This window comes from Azolla caroliniana, unplaced genomic scaffold (assembly GCF_043228905.1).
Source record: "Azolla caroliniana isolate FFs.n. ecotype wild unplaced genomic scaffold, voAzoCaro1.0.p SCAF_9, whole genome shotgun sequence".
Classification (NCBI taxonomy): Eukaryota; Viridiplantae; Streptophyta; class Polypodiopsida; order Salviniales; family Salviniaceae; genus Azolla; species Azolla caroliniana.
This window is the reverse complement of record NW_028230444.1, coordinates 739,875-762,656: the sequence shown is the minus strand read 5'-3', so window position 1 is coordinate 762,656 and position 22,782 is coordinate 739,875. Positions and strand designations below refer to the sequence as shown.

At 36.1% G+C, this 22,782-nt stretch overlaps 3 protein-coding genes across 3 annotated transcripts; 2 read left to right on the top strand and 1 right to left on the bottom strand.

Annotated features, from left to right (window-relative positions):
• Positions 1–326: 326 nt before the first annotated feature.
• On the top strand, positions 327–2,433 carry LOC147859712 (berberine bridge enzyme-like D-1). The gene is made up of 2 exons (XM_087324942.1): positions 327–1,479; positions 1,793–2,433. Exons 1-2 carry the CDS (start codon positions 397–399, stop codon positions 2,321–2,323), a joined length of 1,614 nt encoding a protein of 537 aa, XP_087181068.1. The 5' UTR covers positions 327–396; the 3' UTR covers positions 2,324–2,433.
• A 1,212-nt stretch (positions 2,434–3,645) lies between these two features.
• On the bottom strand, positions 3,646–12,042 carry LOC147859711 (two-component response regulator-like APRR2). Its single transcript, XM_087324537.1, has 10 exons — positions 11,818–12,042; positions 8,486–8,565; positions 8,329–8,395; positions 8,194–8,240; positions 7,922–7,999; positions 7,085–7,843; positions 5,086–5,313; positions 4,949–4,978; positions 4,520–4,639; positions 3,646–4,283 (listed from the first exon to the last, which is right to left on the bottom strand). The coding sequence occupies exons 1-10, from the start codon at positions 11,945–11,947 to the stop codon at positions 4,131–4,133; spliced, it is 1,692 nt and encodes a 563-aa protein (XP_087180663.1). The 5' UTR covers positions 11,948–12,042; the 3' UTR covers positions 3,646–4,130.
• A 7,567-nt stretch (positions 12,043–19,609) lies between these two features.
• LOC147859710 (small ribosomal subunit protein eS30z/eS30y/eS30x) lies at positions 19,610–21,221 on the top strand. The gene is made up of 4 exons (XM_087324187.1): positions 19,610–19,742; positions 19,854–19,991; positions 20,932–20,993; positions 21,085–21,221. Exons 1-3 carry the CDS (start codon positions 19,739–19,741, stop codon positions 20,976–20,978), a joined length of 189 nt encoding a protein of 62 aa, XP_087180313.1. The 5' UTR covers positions 19,610–19,738; the 3' UTR covers positions 20,979–20,993; positions 21,085–21,221.
• The last annotated feature ends 1,561 nt before the right edge of the window (positions 21,222–22,782 follow it).

The window sequence follows — 22,782 nt, the reverse complement described above, 5'->3', positions numbered from 1 at the left end:
AATACATTTTTTCAAACATTTGTCTAAGCATATGCATATGAAATCGCCCTTAGATTTGTATTTCAAAGAAGGTGATGCCACGTGAGAGTGTATGGCAATGTGCAATAAATTAGAAGACCCAGAAGTAAGAAATGGCGACTTACAAAGTTGAAAATTGTGGAAAAATGTATAAAAGTTAAAACCCAATTTGTTACATGAGAAAATCATATTGGAGCGCGGTATAAAATGATCCATTGAGATCTACATTCTCTTGATCTCCTTCCTTCTCTCTCTCTCTCTCTCTCTCTCTCTCTCTCTCTCTCTATCTATCTATCTATCTCTATCTACAAGACCACACTTGGGAGGTGAGGTGTGGTGTGGTTCAATATAGATCTTCTTGTGATTGATTACACCAAAATGGATCACCAAAATAGACCTCATCACATAATCTTAGTACTTCTTCTTCTACAAGTAGTAGTTATCTCCTTGTCATCTAGCAATTACAACAATGGGATCGGACTCATACTAGTGGCCTCCTCCCAGCCCATAAGCTTGGCTTCTTGCTTGACTAAAAAAGGCATAACAAACTTCACCACACCATCTGATGCAGGCTCCTTCATCACCCTCCTCCAATTCTCCATCCAAAACCTTCGGTTCACGGAGCCGGGTGTCCCCAAGCCTTCGGCCATCATACTACCCAAGACGCAAAAGGAGCTAAGATCCTCTTATTCTTGCATAAGAGCCTCTAATCTAGCCTTCAGGGTCCGTAGTGGAGGCCATAGCTATGAGGGCATCTCCTCTACAATACTTGGTAATAATAACACAAGCAAGTTTGCAATCATTGACCTGATGAACCTCAACACCATCTCCATTGATGTGGCCCGCAAATCAGCTTGGGTGGAGGCAGGGGTAAGGCTAGGGGAGCTCTACTATGCCATCTCTAGCTCCCCTAAACTTGGCAGTGGCTATGGCTTCTCGGCGGGGACCTGCGCCACAATCGGTGTGGGAGGGCACATCATGGGGGGTGGATATGGAATGCTCTCCCGCAAGTACGGGGTCGCGGCGGACAACATCCTAGATGCCAAGATCATCACCCCCAACGGAACTTTCATCAGGAGTGTGGCATCTCAGGACAAGGATCTGTTCTGGGCCATTCGAGGCGGCGGGGGAGGGAGTTGGGGCATTGTAGTGTCTTGGAAACTGAAGCTCCTCCCTGTTCCCTTGGTCCTCACTACCTTCCATGCCTGGAGGACCGGAAAGAGTTCCGTCACCGACCTTGTGTATAAGTGGCAGACCGTGGCTCCATCGCTGGCCCCACCCGAGCTTTTCATCGCTGTGTACATGGCCGCTATAAGTGATTCCTCAGGGCGTGCAGACATCGGTTCCTCTTTCTATGGCCAGTACTGGGGTACCATCGATCAAACCGTGGCTTTGATGAAGTCTCTTTTCCCTGAGCTTGGAGTGACGGCTGCAGAATGCGCGCAGGGTAATTGGGCACAGGTAAACAAACCCTAAATCCTGAGACACACTCACATGTACAGGGAATAGAATGGTTGCATTCTTTTCAATGCAAATAAACACACACACACACATAGAGATCTCAGATGTTTGAAATACATAACAGGAATAGTAAAATGCCTTGCTTTCACTTCACTAACATTCATAACTTTAATATGTCTTGAACTAGATAACTTTAATAAGGTTTGTTTATTTGTTTCCTCATATAGACTTCAATCCAAACGATATATGTATGTGTGATAATTACTAATACTCTATGATGTCGTGACTCATGATTGTTGTATATATTTTGTAGGCCGTGATGAGCATTGCGGGATTGTCTGGCCCTACTACTTCACTCTTGATCAAGCGACAAGCGAGCCTGAGCTACTTCAAAGCTACATCAGACTATGTGGAGAAGCCCCTAACGAAGCAAGCGATTGGAGGCGCACTCGACATACTACAAAAGAACACACGAGGATGGGTGATACTTGAGCCATACGGGGGAGTGATGAATAAGATAAGCTCGAGTGCCATAGCTTTTCCACATAGGGGACGAAACCTTTTTGTGATACAATATCAAGCTGTGTGGCCAAGTGAAGATGGTTCTCCTGACCAAGCATTGATAGCATGGCTCAACGGGTTGTATAGTTACATGGCACCCTATGTTTCATACTACCCTTCTAGGGCTGCTTATGTCAACTACATAGACCTTCAGTTGGGCAATGGTGTCGTTGCCGGGAAACACTACTTTGGCCCTAACTTTGCCAAATTAGTGCAAATTAAAAGAAGGATCGACCCCACTAACATTTTCAACGAGCCTCAAAGCATACCTACCTCTTTGTAAATTGGTCAATACTTGTGTAATAAAACTTCACATGGACATATTTTGAGGTTTGGGCCCACTTAATTTTGAGATGGATATCATCACTCAATGATAACCTCACACTCTGTATCGCAATGACATTTGAAAGGCTAGTAATTTTTGTTTAAGACACATTTAGCTCAAGTTTTAAGAGAGATGGAAGAAAAGAGAGCACAATTCGATATGTTCAATATAATAAAATAGAAATTATTAGTGAATAATAAAATAGATATTATTAGGTTCACGCATCACATGTTATCAAGAGTATCATAAAATTTGGTCCAAATTATTTCTTACTATTCATTGACTCACAATTACACTATGGTTTTTCTTGTCTTGACCAAAGCACAATAGTCATATGACTTGTAGCACATGTTATCAGGAGTATCATAAAATTTGGTCCAAATTATTTCTTACTATTCATTGACTCACAATTACACTATGGTTTTTCTTGTCTTGACCAAAGCACAATAGTCATATGAGTTGTAGCAGTAACCCCTTGTCATGGAAAATAACAACCATCAACAAAGAAAATCAATGCAACATTGGAACTATTAGATCATTACTATATGAAACATGAAATGCCACCATAAAATATGTTATCCTATCGATTGTTCCTCTTATATACACATTTGTGTTGCATATAAAAGGGCATGGTAGAAAGGGGCTACCTAAAAGCTAGATAGAATATTTGGATGCTTAGAAGCTACAAGAAAAATATACTTAATATAGAGGGTTTGCAAATAATACCGAGGTCATTGTACAACCAAGACATAGAGATGTGAGCATACCTCCATTAATCTTGTAGCTCCATGGTAACATGTGGAGTATCACAAAGAAATATCATGTAACACTAGGGGAAGTATCTTCACAATGATCCACATTCTGTGTGTTATCACTAAATACACACCAACATATTGTATGTTACTTGAATTTCCATACCTCAATTTTGTTTGAATTTGGCATTTATGTTAAGCAAGTGTGTGTGACTCATGCAATTTTATAACAATATCAAGAATATAAATGCAAATGTGTGACTCCCTCAAAAAGAATTGTCATCATAACAGGGGCATGATTTACTCCAAACTTTGTCTCACTATTTTCCATTGTGGAATCCAAAAAATGCTTCAAATTAGAAAATAAGGAATTTTTATTGCCAAAACCCCCAGACCAATTAAAGTTAGGAAGCAATGGAACATACTAGTAATTCAATACAATATAAGCTTACAAGATTATAAGCTACACTGTTACAAATGGGCTAAAAACCCCACACCAATAAAAAGTTAGCAAGCAATGGAAACTAGTAATTCAATACAATATAAGCTTACAAGATTATAAGCTACACTGTTACAAATGGGATGGTCTATCATTCCCATTAGAGTTCTCTTTCCTTACAAATACAAAAATCCTTCACAAAGTAAATGGAAACTCAATAAAATTTGTTCTCATGAATAAAAATGCCTCAGTATACGCCATTATTTGGTTCAGTATGAGAATTAGCACTTTTGCAAAAGTGCCATGTGCCCATTTTTTATTCAACAATTATAAAACGTGCAGTCAAAAAGTTGAAGTTATGCCCATACCGATGCATAAATCATCTTATTCTAACACTAGAGAGTATTCAATGAAGCCATGTAAGCTTTTCTTTGCAACATGGTTTCTTATATGGGTGTACAACAAGCATCCTCCACCCCAAAAGCTTTAGGATAAAGACACATAAAGTGTAGTCTACTATTTGTGAAAGATTTTCGACAAGGTAGAAATGTACAAATTACTGCTGGATTCATATTCATTCTTGCATATCCAAGGTCAAAGTATCTATCCCTTGTTGTTGAAGCTCAGCCATGACACTTTCCATCGAAGGCGGTTTCAAACCTAGGGGTAATGGTGCCCACGGATCATTCAATGCTTCATTGATTGCTGCATCTAATAGCTCCTTAGGCTGTTATTCACCACAAATATTGTCATAAACATAACCAATGTAATACAAAGACGGCATATGCAATCACAAACGTTGAAATGCTTGCAAACAGATACAACAAATATCCCTAGCTTTTTGGGTATTTACCAGAATACCCCTATATAGTAATAAATTTGTACTACAACGAGATATTGGCATTCTGATCAATACCCAACGAGTTAGGGATTTTATTGTGTTTCTCTAGATATAACTATTACTGGGTGGATATCTAGAAATGTGGAATTTCTATATCGATTTGGCACATCCAAGGTGTCAATGTTGTCCAAGGTGGAAAATGTTAGACCTCCTTGATCATACCCTCGGGGGGCTCCAAAAAACTACAAAAAACGAAAGAATACTAGAAATTAATAAATAAAGCATAACATCTAAGCTGAAACAATTTAAATTTCATTGTGGAGTGACATGCATACTATATGTAATCTATCATTGAAATAAACAAAACGGAAAACCTTAAATCCAAAATCATGGGATGACATCCATATCATATGTGATTCATAATAGCAAGAAATAAAACAAAAAACCTTACTCCGATTGTCGAGACATGCATACCACGTGTTCCATAATAGAAGAAGTATAAAACATTAAACTTAATCTGAAACAATTTAACTGTATAGTGATATGCATACCATATGTGGTCCATAAGATATTCCTGGTACCTAGCAAACACCAACATATCATATTAGATAAAAATGTGGAAAAATCTTGAAATATTTTGATGGACTAATTTTACAAAAAAAACATTTTTAAAAGAATGGTGAATTACCATTAAGTGGTTGTGGTGTGGCATGACATGAATGGTAGAGTTATCCACTGCTGGATGACCCCATACATGTAGAGGTGGGCAAGGGTAAATCATTGGCAGCTGTGGACAGATCCACATTTTGTTTTGGCCTGCCTTATTCCATGGTTTCCCACAGGTAATCTTACTTTGGCGCCAATTATTTGCTTCCATTTCTTTTCCAAAATGATGTTTTTGCTGTGACCGATATTTCTGAGCATAATAAAAGGGCTACACAGTTAGATGTTGTGAACCCTTGTTGTAATATAACTTCTTGTTTCATTACAAGGATCCAAATAAGAGATGTAATGAGATGATAACATATTAATATGCATGTCATAGTACACAAATTATTGAGACTCTAATGTAGCATTACAAGAATTTAATAAGAGATGTAATGAGATGATAACATATTGGAACATGCACATCATAATACATGATAGTGAGATTCAGGAACTATGAAGAGCTACATAAACTCCACACCTGGACCCATAATGCATCTTTTATTCATCAAATTGCAGAATGTACAATTTACAAGTGTTGTTTATACCTTTGGGATGCGTCATATGTTTTACTAAGTTTAACTATGTTTCATGTCAAATTGGACTACATATGAAATATCATGATAAATTGTCATTAAAAAACATGATATATATATATCAATAAGCAGGTTCTCCCTCCTCATCGTTAACAAGCCCAAATGCAAATAACTAAGAAAACTCAAATCCAATGACTACTTATTTAACTTCTCTAAAAGACGGTAACCACCTATGAAATGTAAAATGTAAGAAAGGGTACACGTTGAGTAGCAAAAGAAGGTTTTCTTTTTTCATCTACCTAAAAAATAAAATAAAAGGCAAGATAGATGTAGCCATGAGTAATTGGTGTTGATCCGGAGAGGTGCCAGGGTCGAGAGAGAGAAATACGATGGTAACAATTTATTAGCATTCACAGATGTTCAACATGACAATAACGAGAGTGAAAGCAGAGAACAGGGACTTGGGTGTGCAAAAAGGACTTGGGTGGGTCATATTTGTCAAATGAAAGAGCTTCTTCTTTGGCAATTTATGCTGCTGTAATTTTCTAGGCATTTTTCATCAGAAGAGATGGAGCTTTATTCCCTTGTGTTTCTTGCCCTAATTCTAACTCTTTTCTGTCTATTTGCATTTTGTGCTGCATCATTTATGTTCTTACACTGGTCAGTGGCCTTGTATTTTCTTCATATTGTGAGCGAGCAAATAAAAGGAATGAAAGAGATTTACCGCCTAAAAGATAGCGATAAGTGAGGTTGGAGTAATGAATTAATGACCTAGGGGTATGCTCGTACACAAGGATCTACCATTAATCATCTTAAGTAATATCTTATATGCCATATTCATCATAATGATAGGCCACTACTAGACCAAACGCTTACTACCACACACAACCTTTTGGAATAAGGGAACACAACCCATGGATCTGGGTCAAAATTTTACTACAATCCAGTTTACAAGAGTATGCCTTACTGTATCTATCAAGAAATCTGTCCACAATATTGATTTAGAGGAGCAGTATGATCAAGATCAAAGCAAAGGACAACAGCAAATATTAAAAAAGAAAGGCCAAAAGGATGTAGCTTCAGTACGGTTGTCTGAGGAGACATAATATCATGTAATCAACCTCTAAGATAGTACATTGATAGGGTTTGAACCCAAGTCTATGGGGTGATAAGAAATACGACTCGCCACTGGGGTATAGCCTGAATACAAAAAAAATAGAAAATGTTGAATAAAGCAAAATTACTTGCAAATGACTGGCTACATTATGTCTTGTCAGCCCATCAACCTTTTCTCTAGTATTTTGGATGGAATAACCTGTTCATTTCCAAGATATTCTATAGCCTTTACAAAATGATGATGTGGTTTTGCTACCCACCTTCGTGGCAAAATATAATATCATATATCAAAGTACACAATAATTTTAAATTATCACATAGAAATGGTACCTTTGACTTCTTTTCCTGATTTGATTGCTTTTGTTTTCCAGTCTTCTGGGAATCATTTGATTTTCTTTTGATACCATCCTTCAGGTCTTCATATCTAAAAGATTGTGAAGAACTCGTTGAATCTATATTCATGCAGTTCAAACTAACTCTGAAAACATCTTTCTGAACTGTTATGTTTTCCCCGACCAACTGATTTTCATTATCATCCTTATTCACCTCAGCTGATGCCCTTTCGTCAATTTTCAAGCCATTGTAGTCTTTTGCATCTTTCAAGACACACTGTTCCTTTGTATCACTTGTCGGAGTGGCATCCACATCTTCATTGTGCGAAGCAAATTCAAGCATTGGTATTGCACAACAGGTAATTTCATCCTGATCACTATAATTCGCTTCTTTCTTCACATTGATAGAATCGAGTACTGACACAGGTACCTCCTTTGAGTTTTCTTTTGACAAACTAGATATAGACAATGCTGCATTGGACCTTCCATTAACGCTACCAGTTAAATCATGAGATCGAGGTGACTCATCGAGCCTTTCGTCTAGTCTCCCACCTTGTTCTAGCTGGGGAGTGGATGGTGCTGGAAACCTGTCATAACTAGCTGAAAGTTGTGTTGACTGGGATCCGTTATCATGACATGTTTCATCCAAATTTCCAGCTCTCATAATGCCACTTTCATCTGAATCACTCATATGATGAGGATCATCCTTTCTTGGCTGTAGGTATCCAGGTTGCAAACTGTCTCCTGAATCTAAAGCCTGTGAAATTTTCAGATCACTTGGTCTATTACTTTATAATTATCAAAGATGAACAGTGAATTACAATTTGATTTAAACCTTCCGGACAACATGCTGCCATATATTCTTCAGTTTGTCCTCAGACAGGGGCTTCAACAAAAATTCCACTGCTCCAAGCTGCTCGGAAGAAAATCACTTTCTTTAAACATTCACATAAACGTCCTTTTTGATAAATTTTATAATCTAGCAATTAATTAACTGAGTTTTTTGGCAATGACCTTAAACAGTTCAGCTAGATACTAAAAGTGAAACATCTCATATCTTGCATAAATAGAGATCTAGAATATGTAGAACTGTGATTGTAAGCTTACCGCAATTGCGTTGACCATTATTGACATGTTTTCAATCCCAGAAATCACTGTCATAATAAAAGAATGTAAGTACTTCTGAGCTATCTGTGTATTCTCCTCCAAAATCATGCTAATATACATTGGATTCGAACTTACTGATTGTTGGTATTTTCCTAGAGAATTCCAATGCTTTGCAAGTATCCACATCATTACTCTCAGTGGCCTGAATGTACATTTACAAAATCTAGCATTTTCAGAAAATACATCGAATGTAAATACAACCAACCAAATTTGTGAAGTGAAGTTTTCTTGCCTCAACCAATGCTACATGGAATGTTTGTTCATCATTTGCCAGTGCTGCACATGCTTCACATCCTGAGGAGAAACTTGTAACTGTGGAAAACCACAATCATCAAACAGAAACAGCTCAAATTTCCATCATGCATTAAATCTGCGCAGACCTTTGCCTAAGCTTTTATTCCAAATAAATATAAATGGGACTCAAAAGAGACTCTCAGGTTGAAAACACGAACAGAGAATAAAGTCAACAGCATGTAAGACTTCCTTTTAAACAGAAATTTACTTTAAAAAGTGGCATCTCCTACATAGCAAACATCCAACATTGGTGCATTAGTCTACGAGGCAAACACATGCCCGATATGTTGGGGCCATGTGCAAGACAAAAGATAAACCCTCTGCAAAGAAACAAGGTAAAAAAGACACATACTCTAATGTCTCTAAATGGCCAAAATGAGCTATGAACTCAACACTGTATTCATCTTATGATGATTTCTCATCTTGAAGATCAATGAAAGAAATGAATAAAAGCTGCCTACTTCAGTCTAGCGAAGAAAAGGATCATGTTTCTAAATAATCAGCCCTAGGAAATGGAGCATTTCTAATAAAAGTGATAAAGTGAGATGAAAATGCACACATATTTGTATTCCGCCACTCTGAAATGCCCATCACATGTATAGTTTTAATTTAAGGAACTTCAATCACCTGATCATAGGCATTGACAAAATCAACAATTTTTATGTCAACAAACCCATGTACAAAATATCCCTATTGATGTCTTATCCTGAGAAGAGTTGACACAATTCATCAGTTAACTTGGCAAAATGACTGTGTTGCTTCCTTCATATCATCTGTCAATATCCTTTTGCCTGTCTATGACGGATGATGCATAGGGTGACCTCACTCTAACAGTCATCATCATACTACCCAGCAAAAGGCAGTGTTATGTGAACAATTGATGGCCGCTAGAGTGTGTGGAAATACTAGAACTGTTGAGGTTTGCAACACTCGTGCAAGCTCTCTACTGATGTCTTACAGTGGGGCTGTGAAGATTTAGGCCCCAAAGAGCTTCAAAGATTGCACTGTTGTATGATCCAGAAGTCTCTCAGGTGAACTGATACTTCAGATTCTGAGGTAGATACTGAAATGGTGTAGCCCTAGAGCATTTGCAAATATGGACAAAGCAAACTAGGCACAAATTCCATTGCCACACCAAGAAACTTACCTGAGACAACAAAACTTTGAATATCTCGTATCAAGCTAGGAGATTCAATTAGATAATCCATTCTTCTTGCTCTTTTATTGTTATTCTAACATGTCAAGGCATCTAATTTTTGCTAGCATGATAAGTCATGCTATATGATCAGTTCATAAATGCCCCCTAAAGCAAACAATTGTTTTCTATACTCTTATGGTTTCTTTCCCCTTTGACTTTGCAGATCTTCATGCATCCAAGTCCTTGGCTCCAATTTCTAGGTGCATTGGTTCATTTATGCCATAGAAAACATGGTTTTCTTTGTACTGAGTGTATTGAAATCTCCTGCTAAAAGGATGCCACATATAGTGGCAGATAAGGTGATTCCCCATGTGAGGTGTATGTCACCTAAAGTGTACTGCTACACATTCGGAGCCTCTGGTGTCCCCTAAAGTGTGTGGTTGACGACGATCAATCACAGCTTAACTCCCATTTGTACCCTAGTAAATGGTTTCCTTCACATTTGTGTGTTTCAGCAATGTCTCTATCCTTGAATTTTTCATCAAACATGCCTACATCTGGATGGAAATCCCCGTCACAATTCCATACCACCAACTTTAGGGGGGATTCTGATAGGTCTTTAACCATCATGTGGATCAATGTTCTTCATTATAATAACCCTTCTATCTCTATATGCTACATTTCCCTTCTTTTTGCACTGCCATAATATGCAGCACATATTCCCTCTTGTGTGCCACTTGAGTCGGAGTCATGTCTTCATCCAAATAGATCTTGACTTTCATGGTCCTTTTCTGGGCAAGAACAGCCTTTGACTTCCTTAGCTGGAAGTTTGAGGATCAAATATCTGCCTTGTGCTATTTTCTCCATTCTCCAAGTATTCACAAATGGAGATATTTAACTCCCATTCTGTAGCATAAGTTTATTACATCTTGTATGTGCTATTTAACTCCAGGCAGCACATATCTGCTTGTGGCACTTTCTCCAATCTCCGTGCATTCATACATGGAGATCTTTCGACTCCCACTCTGTGGCATAAGTTTGTTACATCGCGTAAGTGCTATTTTCCTCCATCCAGCCAGCAACATCACACATAGTGCTCAGGATTTATGCGTTGTTTCCTTTTCCAAAGTGTCATTTGTGCAGCCCAACTCATTCCATTATGTTTTTACATATATTATGGTTCCAACTCTCTGCATCTTCTCTTCCGAAGAAGAGGTCACTATATTTGTCTCACGACTGGAAACACTCGAAAAGAGGCCATTATATATGACATAAGCCTAGAAACATTTAAACATTAGGTAGCTGAATTAACTATTCAAAGAACAGGCCCGTAAATCTGCCTTAAGACTAGACACGTTCAAAGAAGAGATCACTATATCTGGCTCAGTAGTAGAAAGGTTCAAAGAAGAGGTCATTATATCTTATATAGACCAGAAAGATTTAAAAGAGAGGTCATTAAATGAATCATAAAAGAATAGATTGCTAAAAATGTCTAGAGACTTTGATACCAAACATTGATGAGCTTATTTTTGGAATGCAAAATACACTACACAAGATGATCTAAGAAATTATTATTATGTTTTCTTCAAAAAAACAATTAAAGGAATTAAAAAAAAGGTGAAAGTTGACAATTCAGCACTCAGCACACAATATGATACAATAGATTAATGTTACAGATTTTCTTATAAAGAGACTAATGTTACAGGTTTCATTAACATTTTCTGAACAAAGAAAAAACTTTGCAGTTCTCTTCAAATGCATATACAACAAAAGGAATGTTAAAATTGTGATCTTGAAAAGGGAACAATTTATACTCAATGGACAAGATGGCCAGAGATGCTATACAGATTTTTTTCTTAACATTTTGTGTATCCCAAAGAAAAGCTTTGCAAAATAATTTCTTCAAACAAAAAGTCAATACTCACCACACTAGATGGCCTAAGTAAGAGATAAAGATCACAACTTTCATAACATTTTGTACAAAAGAGAAAAACTGAAGAAAGAAAAGCTAAAAAAAAGAGTATTGCTAAGATTTTCAAGATCTTGATCGAGAGAGAACATTCGAATTCACGAAAAATGTAGGGGGGGCGCAACATGTTTTAAAATTCAAAAATAGAGAACCTCGTACTCACCAAAATAACCATAGCTTTGCAATTTACAGCTCAAATCTTCCAAGAATTCTTTGTCTCTGTCGATCACCAGGACGCTGAGGCCTTTGGGGAAATGTTTCCACTTCCCCAAAATCTCTGCAAAGGCAGTCATGTGTTCTGCATCACCGCAGAAACCGAAAGTGTGGCATAGTTGGATGAAGAACCTGAGGGGGACACACAGAGAGTATGTGTGTTTGGCTGAGGTGAGCGAGCGGGTGTGTGTGTGTGTGTGTGTGTTGTGAGGGAGAGAGAGAGAGAGAGAGAGAGACAGTGAGTTCAGACTTTCAGTGAGTCAATGAGTGTGTGTGTGTGTGTGTGTGTGTGTGTGTGTGTGTGTGTGTGTGAGAGAGAGAGAGAGAGAGAGAGATTCAGTGAGGCAATGAGTGTGTGTGTGTGGGTGTGGGTGTGTGTGTGTGTGTGTGCGTGTGTGTGTGTGTGTATGTGTGTGAGAGAGAGAGAGAATACATCAATACAAGGAAGCAAAAACCCTGCAATAAAATTAAAAAGAGAGAAGGGTGGGGGGGGTCCAAGGTGCCGCGAGACACTTTCAATCTCCTATAAACACATTTTTGTGTTGCTTATGACCCCAGGAGCCTCAACAACTGGAACCTCTAGGCTTTGATGAGATCCATCTAGAAACATCTCTTACCGAACCTGTACCCTTCAAAAACATACAAAATTTGTACTTGCTCCTTGCATTTTTGCATGTGGGGGATACCAGCACCTAACCCGTTTGACTCATCAACTCTCGTGAAATGGGCCAAAAAAAATGTGTGCTTTTCAATCAATCCATTATCGCCCTAACTGGACATTCTTGTTTCATCAAAGCTTGATAGTAGTCTACTGTAATGAACCATTCTCAACATAATTTACTACTACCATTTGTGTTTAACCATTTCTTTGATCCAATTTATGAATGAAGTTTCCCAGAAAAAATAGATAATTGCATGACCATCGAATAAGTCAAAAGACTACAAAATTGTATTAGCGTAGACTTTCCACATTATGCACATCCTCGTTGATACATTCTTTTTTTCCAAAATGAAGCTACTTTCCCATTAGTTAGGCATTGATACATTCTTTTATTTCACCCCCATTCCCCCATTCTTCACTTTTGCATTAGATAACAAATGTATTGGAGATATCTCGAAATGGTGATCTTAGTTAGGATCATCGGTGTGACACTATTCCATGCATACTACCTCAACATATGTCAAAATTTCCCATCTCAACATCTTTAAGCCTTTTGGATTAATTAAAACCACCATTATTCATTTTAACAATTACATTCGAATATAATATTGCTAAATTGAGGGATCCGTGCTAAATAATGTACTCTGTGACCTGTCCTTTATCTCATATTATTAGACCAAGATACAAGAGATTTTCCATGGAATAATGGAGAAAATGAGAACTCGCCATTTTGAAGAGAATAAAAACCGATGAAGAATATGATGTGAGGCCCAAAACACATGTTAAGTAGATGCAATCAAATGCAAAAACAATGGTACATTCTTGTTCTCTTGACATATGCTTTCGTTATTATTGAAGATATATGCATGTGGCTTAAGAAATTAGTCTGTCAAAAGATAGGAGATCCTTAGTGTGTAACGGTTGAAAAGCCCAAATGGACAGGAAAGGAAACACATGCATAGATAAATGATGTGTTTAATCATGGCTTGCCTTACAATTGGAGTACAAATTGGATCAAACCTTTACATAAAGGCAGAGATGTAAACAATATAAACAACTACCAAACAAGCATGGTTACTCACTTATGGCAAAACTATTTTGGATGTATAATGGGCTTGCCTTACAATTGGAATACAAATTGGATCAAACCTTTACATAAAGGCAGAGATGTAAACAATATAAACAACTACCAAACAATCATGGTTACTCACTTATGGCTAAATTAATTTGGATGTATAATGGACTCAAATGTGCATATGCTAAACAAGTGGTAAGAGGGCTTATAAACAAGTTGACTCTCGAAAACAACACAATACCATCAATCACCTAATCACCCTTTGAATGTTAATGGAAGAAAACCAGTTGAGAGGTAAAGGTTATCTATTGTTGCTTCGAGAAATTTGAGTATCCAAGTGAATATATGCTCACAATTTCTCAAATCTAAGAGAAGGTTACATGTCATGTGCATATGAACGATGAAACACGTACAGAAGTTGGAGAAACGGACATAATATCTGAATCCCATGAGAGCAATGTGTTGATTGTAGTAACTCAAAATCAACTAGAGCCAACAACAAAGTCAGCATACATCGTTTCCCACATATATGGGAATCGTATACATACATCTTCCCTAAAATGAGCATCATATACTCTCCAACTATGTTAATATCTAGTGCAGGAGTAGAAAACAATGGGCATCAAACACACATCGTTGATTCTACTAAATGTTGGGATCAAAAAAAAAATTATAGCATTTTTATGTGAAAATCAATAGCTAGGCCATATAGTGTACCTTGGAGCTAGGATTCCACTAGAGAGTATCATTATGATTATCTCATTATTAATATATTCTAATTAGTTCATGCTTTTTTAAGTGTGGTTATAAATTTATAACACTAATTAAGTAAATCTTAATATTTCCTTGTTGCAATTACTAAATATCTAATGAAAATCCTCTCTCTATTTACACATACAATAAGGGCAAGGTTGTCCCAACCATGTACACTATCTAAGGCATGTGCAATTATGTCTTGATTGATCATTGCCTTCATACATACTCTTCATGTCTCGAATCAAACATTCGTAGAATCCATGCATCTTGTTCTCTAGTGTTCTCCGTATTATTATTTAGATTTTTTGTTGAGATGATGAAACATGATTTGTTAGGTTGACCATTTTTTCACAAGTACCTATTATGTCTAAATTTGAATGTTCATAGAATTTATGCATCTTACTCTCTATTATTCCCTTGATTAGCATTTGGACTTTTGGTTGACATGAGAATAGTTTTATTTGCTCAAATAGCTTGACGGACGGGTAAACCAAAACATTGGGATCATGACCCTTATAATGTAATTAGAGGGATATATGGAACAAAGGTTCATTTGAGAGGACAATACAATAAGGCTCCATGTGAGATGACTGATGTAGTTGATGTAGTTGTGGGTATCACATGAGGGATAATGAATACAATCTATCAAGGAAAATATTTCCTTGATGTTTATATGGTAAACGTGCTTTAACAATGGATGTTTGGTGAGAGTAGTGGTGTGCATACAAAATCATCACTATTTAGGGTTCAAGGTTGTCATTTGAAATTATTTATAGTCTAAGGCAATATTAATTACGTCTTTTTGTCAAGGAATGGTGGCAGTTGCAAATTGCCATCCGAATGACATGATGTGCAATTTTGATATATTATACTTGATAGAAATAGTCTATACAAGTTTAAAAGGTGATGTCTTTTTCACTTCTCGTGTTTGGGTTAAATATTATCATTGATGTTGTAAAGCCATTTATTCACGAGCGTGTGTGCATGATTGTAAACTAAATTACAATTTTTTTATGATGCAACATCAAGTAAAGCATCAAATAGTTGCAAAGCACTAATTTTAGTGTGACATTGATCATCACGTTTATACACTTGAATTATCTATTCAAGAAGATAGCAAGATTCTTTTATGATGTCAAGCCAACACTTTTACACTAACTCTTTGTTTTTGTGGCACTCATAAGAACATAAATACCTTGTATTGTTCCCCACTTTGAATGCATCATGTCTCTACCTACACCTTTATAATATCTGCTTCTATTGCCTCTTCTCTCCTTCTTCTTGCTATTGTGCTTTGCATATGTACCAGCCTATGTCGTCTGTCAATCATTATCCAACACACGCTCTCTTGTTCTTGTCATTGGTGCTCCATTACTTCTATATAGTGTAGTTTAATATTTGAATGTCACTTTTCACATTGCATTGACTGATTGACGTTTCACACCAAATTGTTTCTATGCTTCTTAAATTTTAACTCCTTTTTTGCATAATTTCACATGTCCTCCAAATTTACGAGCCTTCTTTTAATTGGCCTCTTGATTATCATCTTTTCGCGTGTCCTAATCGCCCTTAACTATCGTATTGAAAAAACTTGTTCATTGAAGTTTATTTATGTTAATAGGAGCTTCTAGTCACCTATCGATTCCTCTTTTGTGCTTATTATTGTATCAACGCCGAGAGAAATAAAGGTTATCTTCTCAACACTCATGTGTTGTGAAATTTAATACTCTTTAACAAACTTGATATCCGATTCAATGCAAATACTTTAGTCCATGAATCTGTAACTATCGTCAATCAATTGAAAATAGTAAATTTAAGTTTAATACCTTCGATGATTGGTTATTCATACAATGTTACTTCACTAATTGACCTTCATTAGATAGTTAAGGTAATGAAATCAAACAATCAGTAAAGAGGTTGGTGCACATTAGAATTTGATGCCCTTGCTTTAATGACAATAAGATCTCTCAATCATTTAATCTAACAACGATTCAAACTAATATTTAAAGTGATGGAATATTGGCCAATCAATATCGGGTCATTAATTAAGTATGCACAATACTCTAATGAATAATAATACGTGACTAAAAAATCAATGTATGTGAGTAAGCTTAGCTTCATAACAATGGCTCTCCTTCCCAATAGCCCAAATAGAAATTCTACTATTATTTTTCTCACACATTTTCTTTGAAAGAAGTTGTTATTAAACATGTAATCTAACACCATACTCTTTGTTTGCGATAATTGTTTGAACTATTCTTTTTTCTGTCCTTTGCTTTGTACTACTCTTTTTTCGCACATTTTCTTCGAAATAAGTTAATATTAATATGTAAACTAACATCATACTCTTTGTTTGCACTAATTGTTCCAATTTCATAGGCATTTTCTTCTTCAAAAGTTTGTCTATAGTGATTATAAGAACCTCACACATTTCCATACTTTTTGAGTTTTCAGTTAACAACAAGCTTGTTGGGTGCAACTCCTAACATGTTTTGATGTCTTAATTATGTATCACTCAGTGACACAACAAGAAAAAGTGAATACTCTATCTCAGCGCTTTGATATGACACCACATCCAAGGTAGCATGCTTTTGACCATCAAACGCAAGTTCTCTTAGGTCCCAGTCATATGTGATTGATGGTGAAACAACAACAATTAAACAAAGGTTTGATGCATGCCACTTCTTCATTGACCATTTCCAACTCGATAACATCTTTCAAAGTAATTCAGTCAATATTGAATGTGGTGATTGACCAACCAAATATCTCAATGATCAAGGTGTGCTTCTTGGTCTGGCACATTTGGACCAGATGATGTATGTTTGTTTTTCAGCAACGAAAACTCCCAAGTGGTGAGGTGTTGCTAAACTTTTGGTTCGAGCTGGTATCTTGGCTAGGCAGACGATACAACTCGATTGAAGGGAACTCGGATGAAGTAGAAAGGGTTCGGTCAAAGTTTTTGCTGAAATGGGGTCATTCTCCTATGATGGTAAAATCATCGTCAGGGCCTAAATGGAACTACCAAGCACTGAGATGGTTGTTTCCGCCTATGGTTTCCATTAGTGGACAAGAGATGTAAATATGTGGTTACCATGTAAAAAGAGTTAGTGGGATACCTTTGTTGTAAATATTAGGGTGGGGATTATGCTTAGTTTTGTGTGGAGTAATGTGAGTTTTGCTGATTATGGTTGAACTTTGATGTACTTCGTTTGCTAACTAATGGGAAGTAGTGTTTTTTTTTTTTAAAGAAGAAGAAGAAGATCAAGGTGTGACCCCAAACCCTAGCATTTTGACGTATATGGCTTTCTCCTCCTCCTAACTAGCTTGCATAATTTCCACCTAGAGATTGGTGCAAAATAAGTTGACTTACACACTCTCCTCTTTAATTAGTTGGCCTTCCTCGACCTTGGTTGCAATAAATCACAATAGATAAGTTTCATGGACAACTAACACAAAATTTACATTGCTTAGACTTCTTTCATTGTTATCTTCATTTCAATATCCATGCTTTCATCAATATGACCACTCTAGTTGGGATTCACCATCAACCTCGCACATAGATCCCAATACGCACTAGATGATTGGTCATTAGACTCGAGTCATCATACTACCCTCATCCAATGTTCCAATTTCACATGTTGACACTTCAAACATTTATGTACATTGTCTCTAATTTCATCCTTGGTGCATGTCAATAAATAGGAAGTTTTAAGGAACAACTTCAATACTTTCAAGTTTCACCTATATGAGCAAACAAGTAATTATTATGAAATTTACTCAAAGGAATCATTGTTCACTTCTTTCTTAACCTCGTAAGGTGAATTAAATCAAGCTTAAGAAATAGAATCACTTCATGCATCAACCGCGTTATTCTTCATTCCCTTCAAGATATTTGACAACAAAATCATATTTACTAAACAATTCTAACAATCTTCTTTTCTTTGCCTAATATTTGATACAACATATGTAAGAATGAACCCCAAACTATGATGGTCGGTAAGAAATTCAATTGTAACGTCAAAGAGGTGTTTCCAATGATTTGATGCATGGATAAATCCCCAACTCTAAATCATGACCAAAGTAATTTTGTTTAAAATTTGTTAAAGTTCTAGAATCGAATGCAATTACCACTTCATCGTGAGTCTTTAACACATCCCCATCAATCCCCATTGCCATCACAAGTAACCATGAATATTTAATATCATAAACAATAAAACTTTACTACTCATGAGTCCATTAAAAAGGTTTTCTCTTGTTTGTTCAATATGTCAAAGGAGTAAATATTCTAGAAAAGTTCTTAATATGAGACATCTCATAATAAGCTAGACCCATGGAACCCCAAACACGCATTTTTATAGTCTCCAAGGTCTCCTATATTTAGTCAACAAGACATGTTCAAATGGGTGAATCTCTTGGTGGATTGTTACACTCCTCGGCTATGATTTCAAAGTCATGATGTATGGAAATGATGTCCTTGGAAATAATTCTACCGAAATTGTTCAATCCTCGAGATTAGAAACACTTACAAGCAAATAATACTCTTGTAGAACTTGACGAGTTCAACAAAAGCGTTGCATACATATACGAGCGCAAAATTATTCTAGAAAGTGAGAAAAATAATATTGCTAGAACATTCATGGGTACATATTCAAATTCTTGTAGTAACTTAATGCAGAAATCATGACACGCCATAGCCTTGATCTTCTCCTCTATATCACTTGAAAACATATGATTCACACAGTTAATTTGGTTCCACATAAAAATTTCATCCATGAAATTACACTATAATTCAATTTATATTCTCCTCCTTAACTCCCTTAAGACGTAGTTACTTAATTTTTTCGTTGCAACATTATCAATTACATGCGATTCCTAGTTAAACACTCCATGTTCAAGATTACCCGTATTAAATAAGTTATAAATTCAACATTAAAAAGTCGACATACTTAGTCACTCACTTGGTTTACAAAAGTACATCTACTTCAACGACTCTAATTCACTTGCTTTACAACATTACTATTACAACTACTATAACTCACTTGCGTTACTAAATTACTACTACTATAACTAACTCACTTGCTTTACTAAATTACTACTATTATAACTCACTTGTTTTACAAAATTACTACTATTACGACTACTTATACTACTATATATAACTCACTTGCTTTACTAAATTACTACTATTTTGCCACTACTACTACTACTATTTCATTGTTAAAACTTAAAACGTAAAAGAGTAAAAACTCAACAAAATCCAACAACAAACAACCCCAAAACCCTAAATCCGCTCCTCCTTTGCTTTTCTTCTTCTTATCTCTGATCTTCCTTCTTCGGAATCGACGACCTACCCTTCCATACCGTCTGATCGACACCACCATGGGTGAACTTCTCTGAATCTGCCTTCTGTCTTTGTTCCTTTCGTCGCCTTTTCTGCAGCTTCTGCAGAAGTGCCATCGCTCATCTCTCTGTTTTGCCTCTTCCTGTCTCGCAGGCAAGGTTCACGGATCTCTAGCTCGTGCCGGGAAAGTGAGAGGTCAGACGCCGAAAGTCGCGAAGCAAGAGAAGAAGAAGAGGCCTAAAGGTCGTGCGTACAAGAGAATCCAATACAACCGTCGATTCGTCACTGCAGGTAATAAAAAATAAAAGAAATGGAAAGGCACATTCGTATCTTCGTGTTTAAACGGATAGTTCCTGTCGAAGACGTAGAAAGATTATGTGCTAAAAACATTGGATTCTTCACAAAATGAAGCTAAATGAAACAGAACCATTTATTGATAGTTTTTTTTTTTTTCTGGTTTTATTTTCCTTATCTATTTTCAAATCAAACCTTCAATAGATATAAACTATCAGATAATTGAGGGTTTATCTTCAAGATGAAACGGGCACCGAAAAATATAAGTGAAATAACGAAGCGGTATCGATAGTTCCAATTTTTGCGTAAATTCATTTTATTTTAGAATGATTCCCCGAATAGATAGAATCTGGTAATAAACGAAGGTTCTTCTGAAGAAAATTTCAATAGAATCTGTTGAAGTAATGAAGCTTAGCAATGTCTAGAGTAGAATGGAGCAAAACAGAAAACAAGAAAATTAGTGATTCGTCTAAGGAAGTTTTGTGTGTCTCTGAATGTCATGGAAAAACGACACCTTAAATAGGTAGTTATTATCTACCATAGAATGAAACTTTGGAGGCAGCAAAAAGAAGCACGTTGTTGGTTTAAAGAAGCTCTTTTTCTAATGGGAAGATAAATTCTCCATTGTAATCTTTTGAATATACGACGATTTTTTTTTTTAAGTAGCAATAGAGTGAAGAAAACGAAGTAAAGATTTCGTTTTGGTAAGAAATACTTATGTTGGTAAGAGTCTGTTGAAGAAATGAATGCTGTTTCTAAAGAAGCAATGGATTGGGCAACTCAAATCAAAGTATTTGTTTAAATGCAACTTTCTGATTGTTTGTTTTGTATGACAATGTAAGTTGTTATGAAAAAATGGAAGCTTTTCCCCTTAATTTTTGTTTCTAGCTTAATAGATATTTGCCTTTTTCTTGAGCGTTTTTGTCTTTTTTTCCAGTTGTTGGATTCGGAAAGAAGAGAGGTCCAAACTCTTCAGAGAAGTAGAGAACAAACAGTATGGTAAGACTACTATGAATTAGTTATTCTTTATAGCATTTGAATAATATATGTGGATGATTCACATTATTTGCTTATTCTTTCAATTTTGCAGGCAAACTATTTTACATGGAAGTGCCATTCAAAACCCTCAAATTTTGTGTTTTGTTTTCCATTTTCTAATGTCATGAGCTGTTTTGTTTTTACTTGAACTTTGTAAAGGATGATAATGCAATTGCATCAATTTTGAGTTTTTTTTGCCTGTTTGATGGTTCCCTTTGATGTGCATTATACATGTTTATGTGAAGGTTTTCATGCACTTCTACTTTTGCTTGTTTTTGTCATAATATGTAGAGATATTTCATCAACGTTTATTTGAAGCATGGTGATAATATGGTTTTATGTCAAAGTAAATGCTCCTTCTCTGTAGCAGGTATGGCACTGTTGCCAACATAATATGTTTTCTCTGTTTGGTGCTCCAAATTTTCTCTGTTCTTTGAGTTTTCATGTTCTAAGTTTTGTCATGTAGTGAATGAACAGCCCTGAACTTTCTACATTGTTTGAAAAATGATATGCTGTTTCGAAGAAACATTGAACAAACTTCCTCTCCAATTTTTCTGTTCTTTGAGTTATCATCTTCTAAGTTTTGTCTTGTCATGCAGTGAATGAGCAGTCTTGAACGTACTATGTTATTTCATTGTTTTAGAAATAATAATATGCTATCTCCACAAACATGGAACAAGTTTCCTCTTGTTATTTTCATTTGTGAATCCTGTTCCTTATAATGTTGTCTATATGAAGCTTTCAGCAGCGTATCACCTCTGTTTGTCTCAATTAACCTGATTTGAGAATTTCAATAAAAGTGTAACAACATTTGTAATATTCATATTTACTCAAGTGATTTCAAGTGAATTATATATTTAGTTATATAAAATAAAATAAAGCGTTTGCTTATATGTCGAGTATCTAGTCAGATGAGTTATTGTTCTGACCGATTTTCAGTATTGTATACAAGTGGCAATTATAGCATATATGTAGTACTTTATGAGACTGGAGTTGAGGCTCATGAGTCAATAATGTCATTTATAGTCAAAAGATTCTGTCACGCTAAAAATCAATTGGAGATTTTTCTTCATCCTCTTTAACTTGGTAGCAGGGATACTGAAGGTTATAGTATATGGTGGCGAATGCAGTAAACTTAAGATGATGTCTAGTAACATAAGCCTGGAAGGTGATCCGTTAATGTCCTTGGAAGGACATTATTAGTTCAACAAACTATAGAGTTCCTTGCAGAATTTCTACTATATTTGTTATGATTATTGTTTATAAAATCTGGATTGTTTTTGTGGAGTTTTGTGGTCATGTGGCCTGCCAATACAGAGTTGGGTTTGCTGTTAATTATGCAAAATATAACTAATTATTGTTGAAGTAATCAACGATTCTTGACTAAAATAGGTCTAAATTTTCTAATGAGAATGCACTCTGTTTATGCATGGTTGGAAGATTTCCCCTCCCATGTTACACCATTGTCATTGCTCCCTAATGAATCGAGGAACTACACTATTTGAAATTGACCATGTTACCACTGTACAGTCTGGATGCTGTTGACTTAATGAGATAATCTTGTAGATGCTACTAATAGATAGTAAAAAACAAATAGGTGCAACATTGATGTGCACCTTAGCAACAAACAACTTTAGCTCCTACTCATTCCTGTGTGAAACATTTTGGAAGAATGTGTGATCCTCCCCAATACAACCTTTAGAATTCAAATGAGTGATTCTTCCATACATGCACAACTTGCTGTGAATTC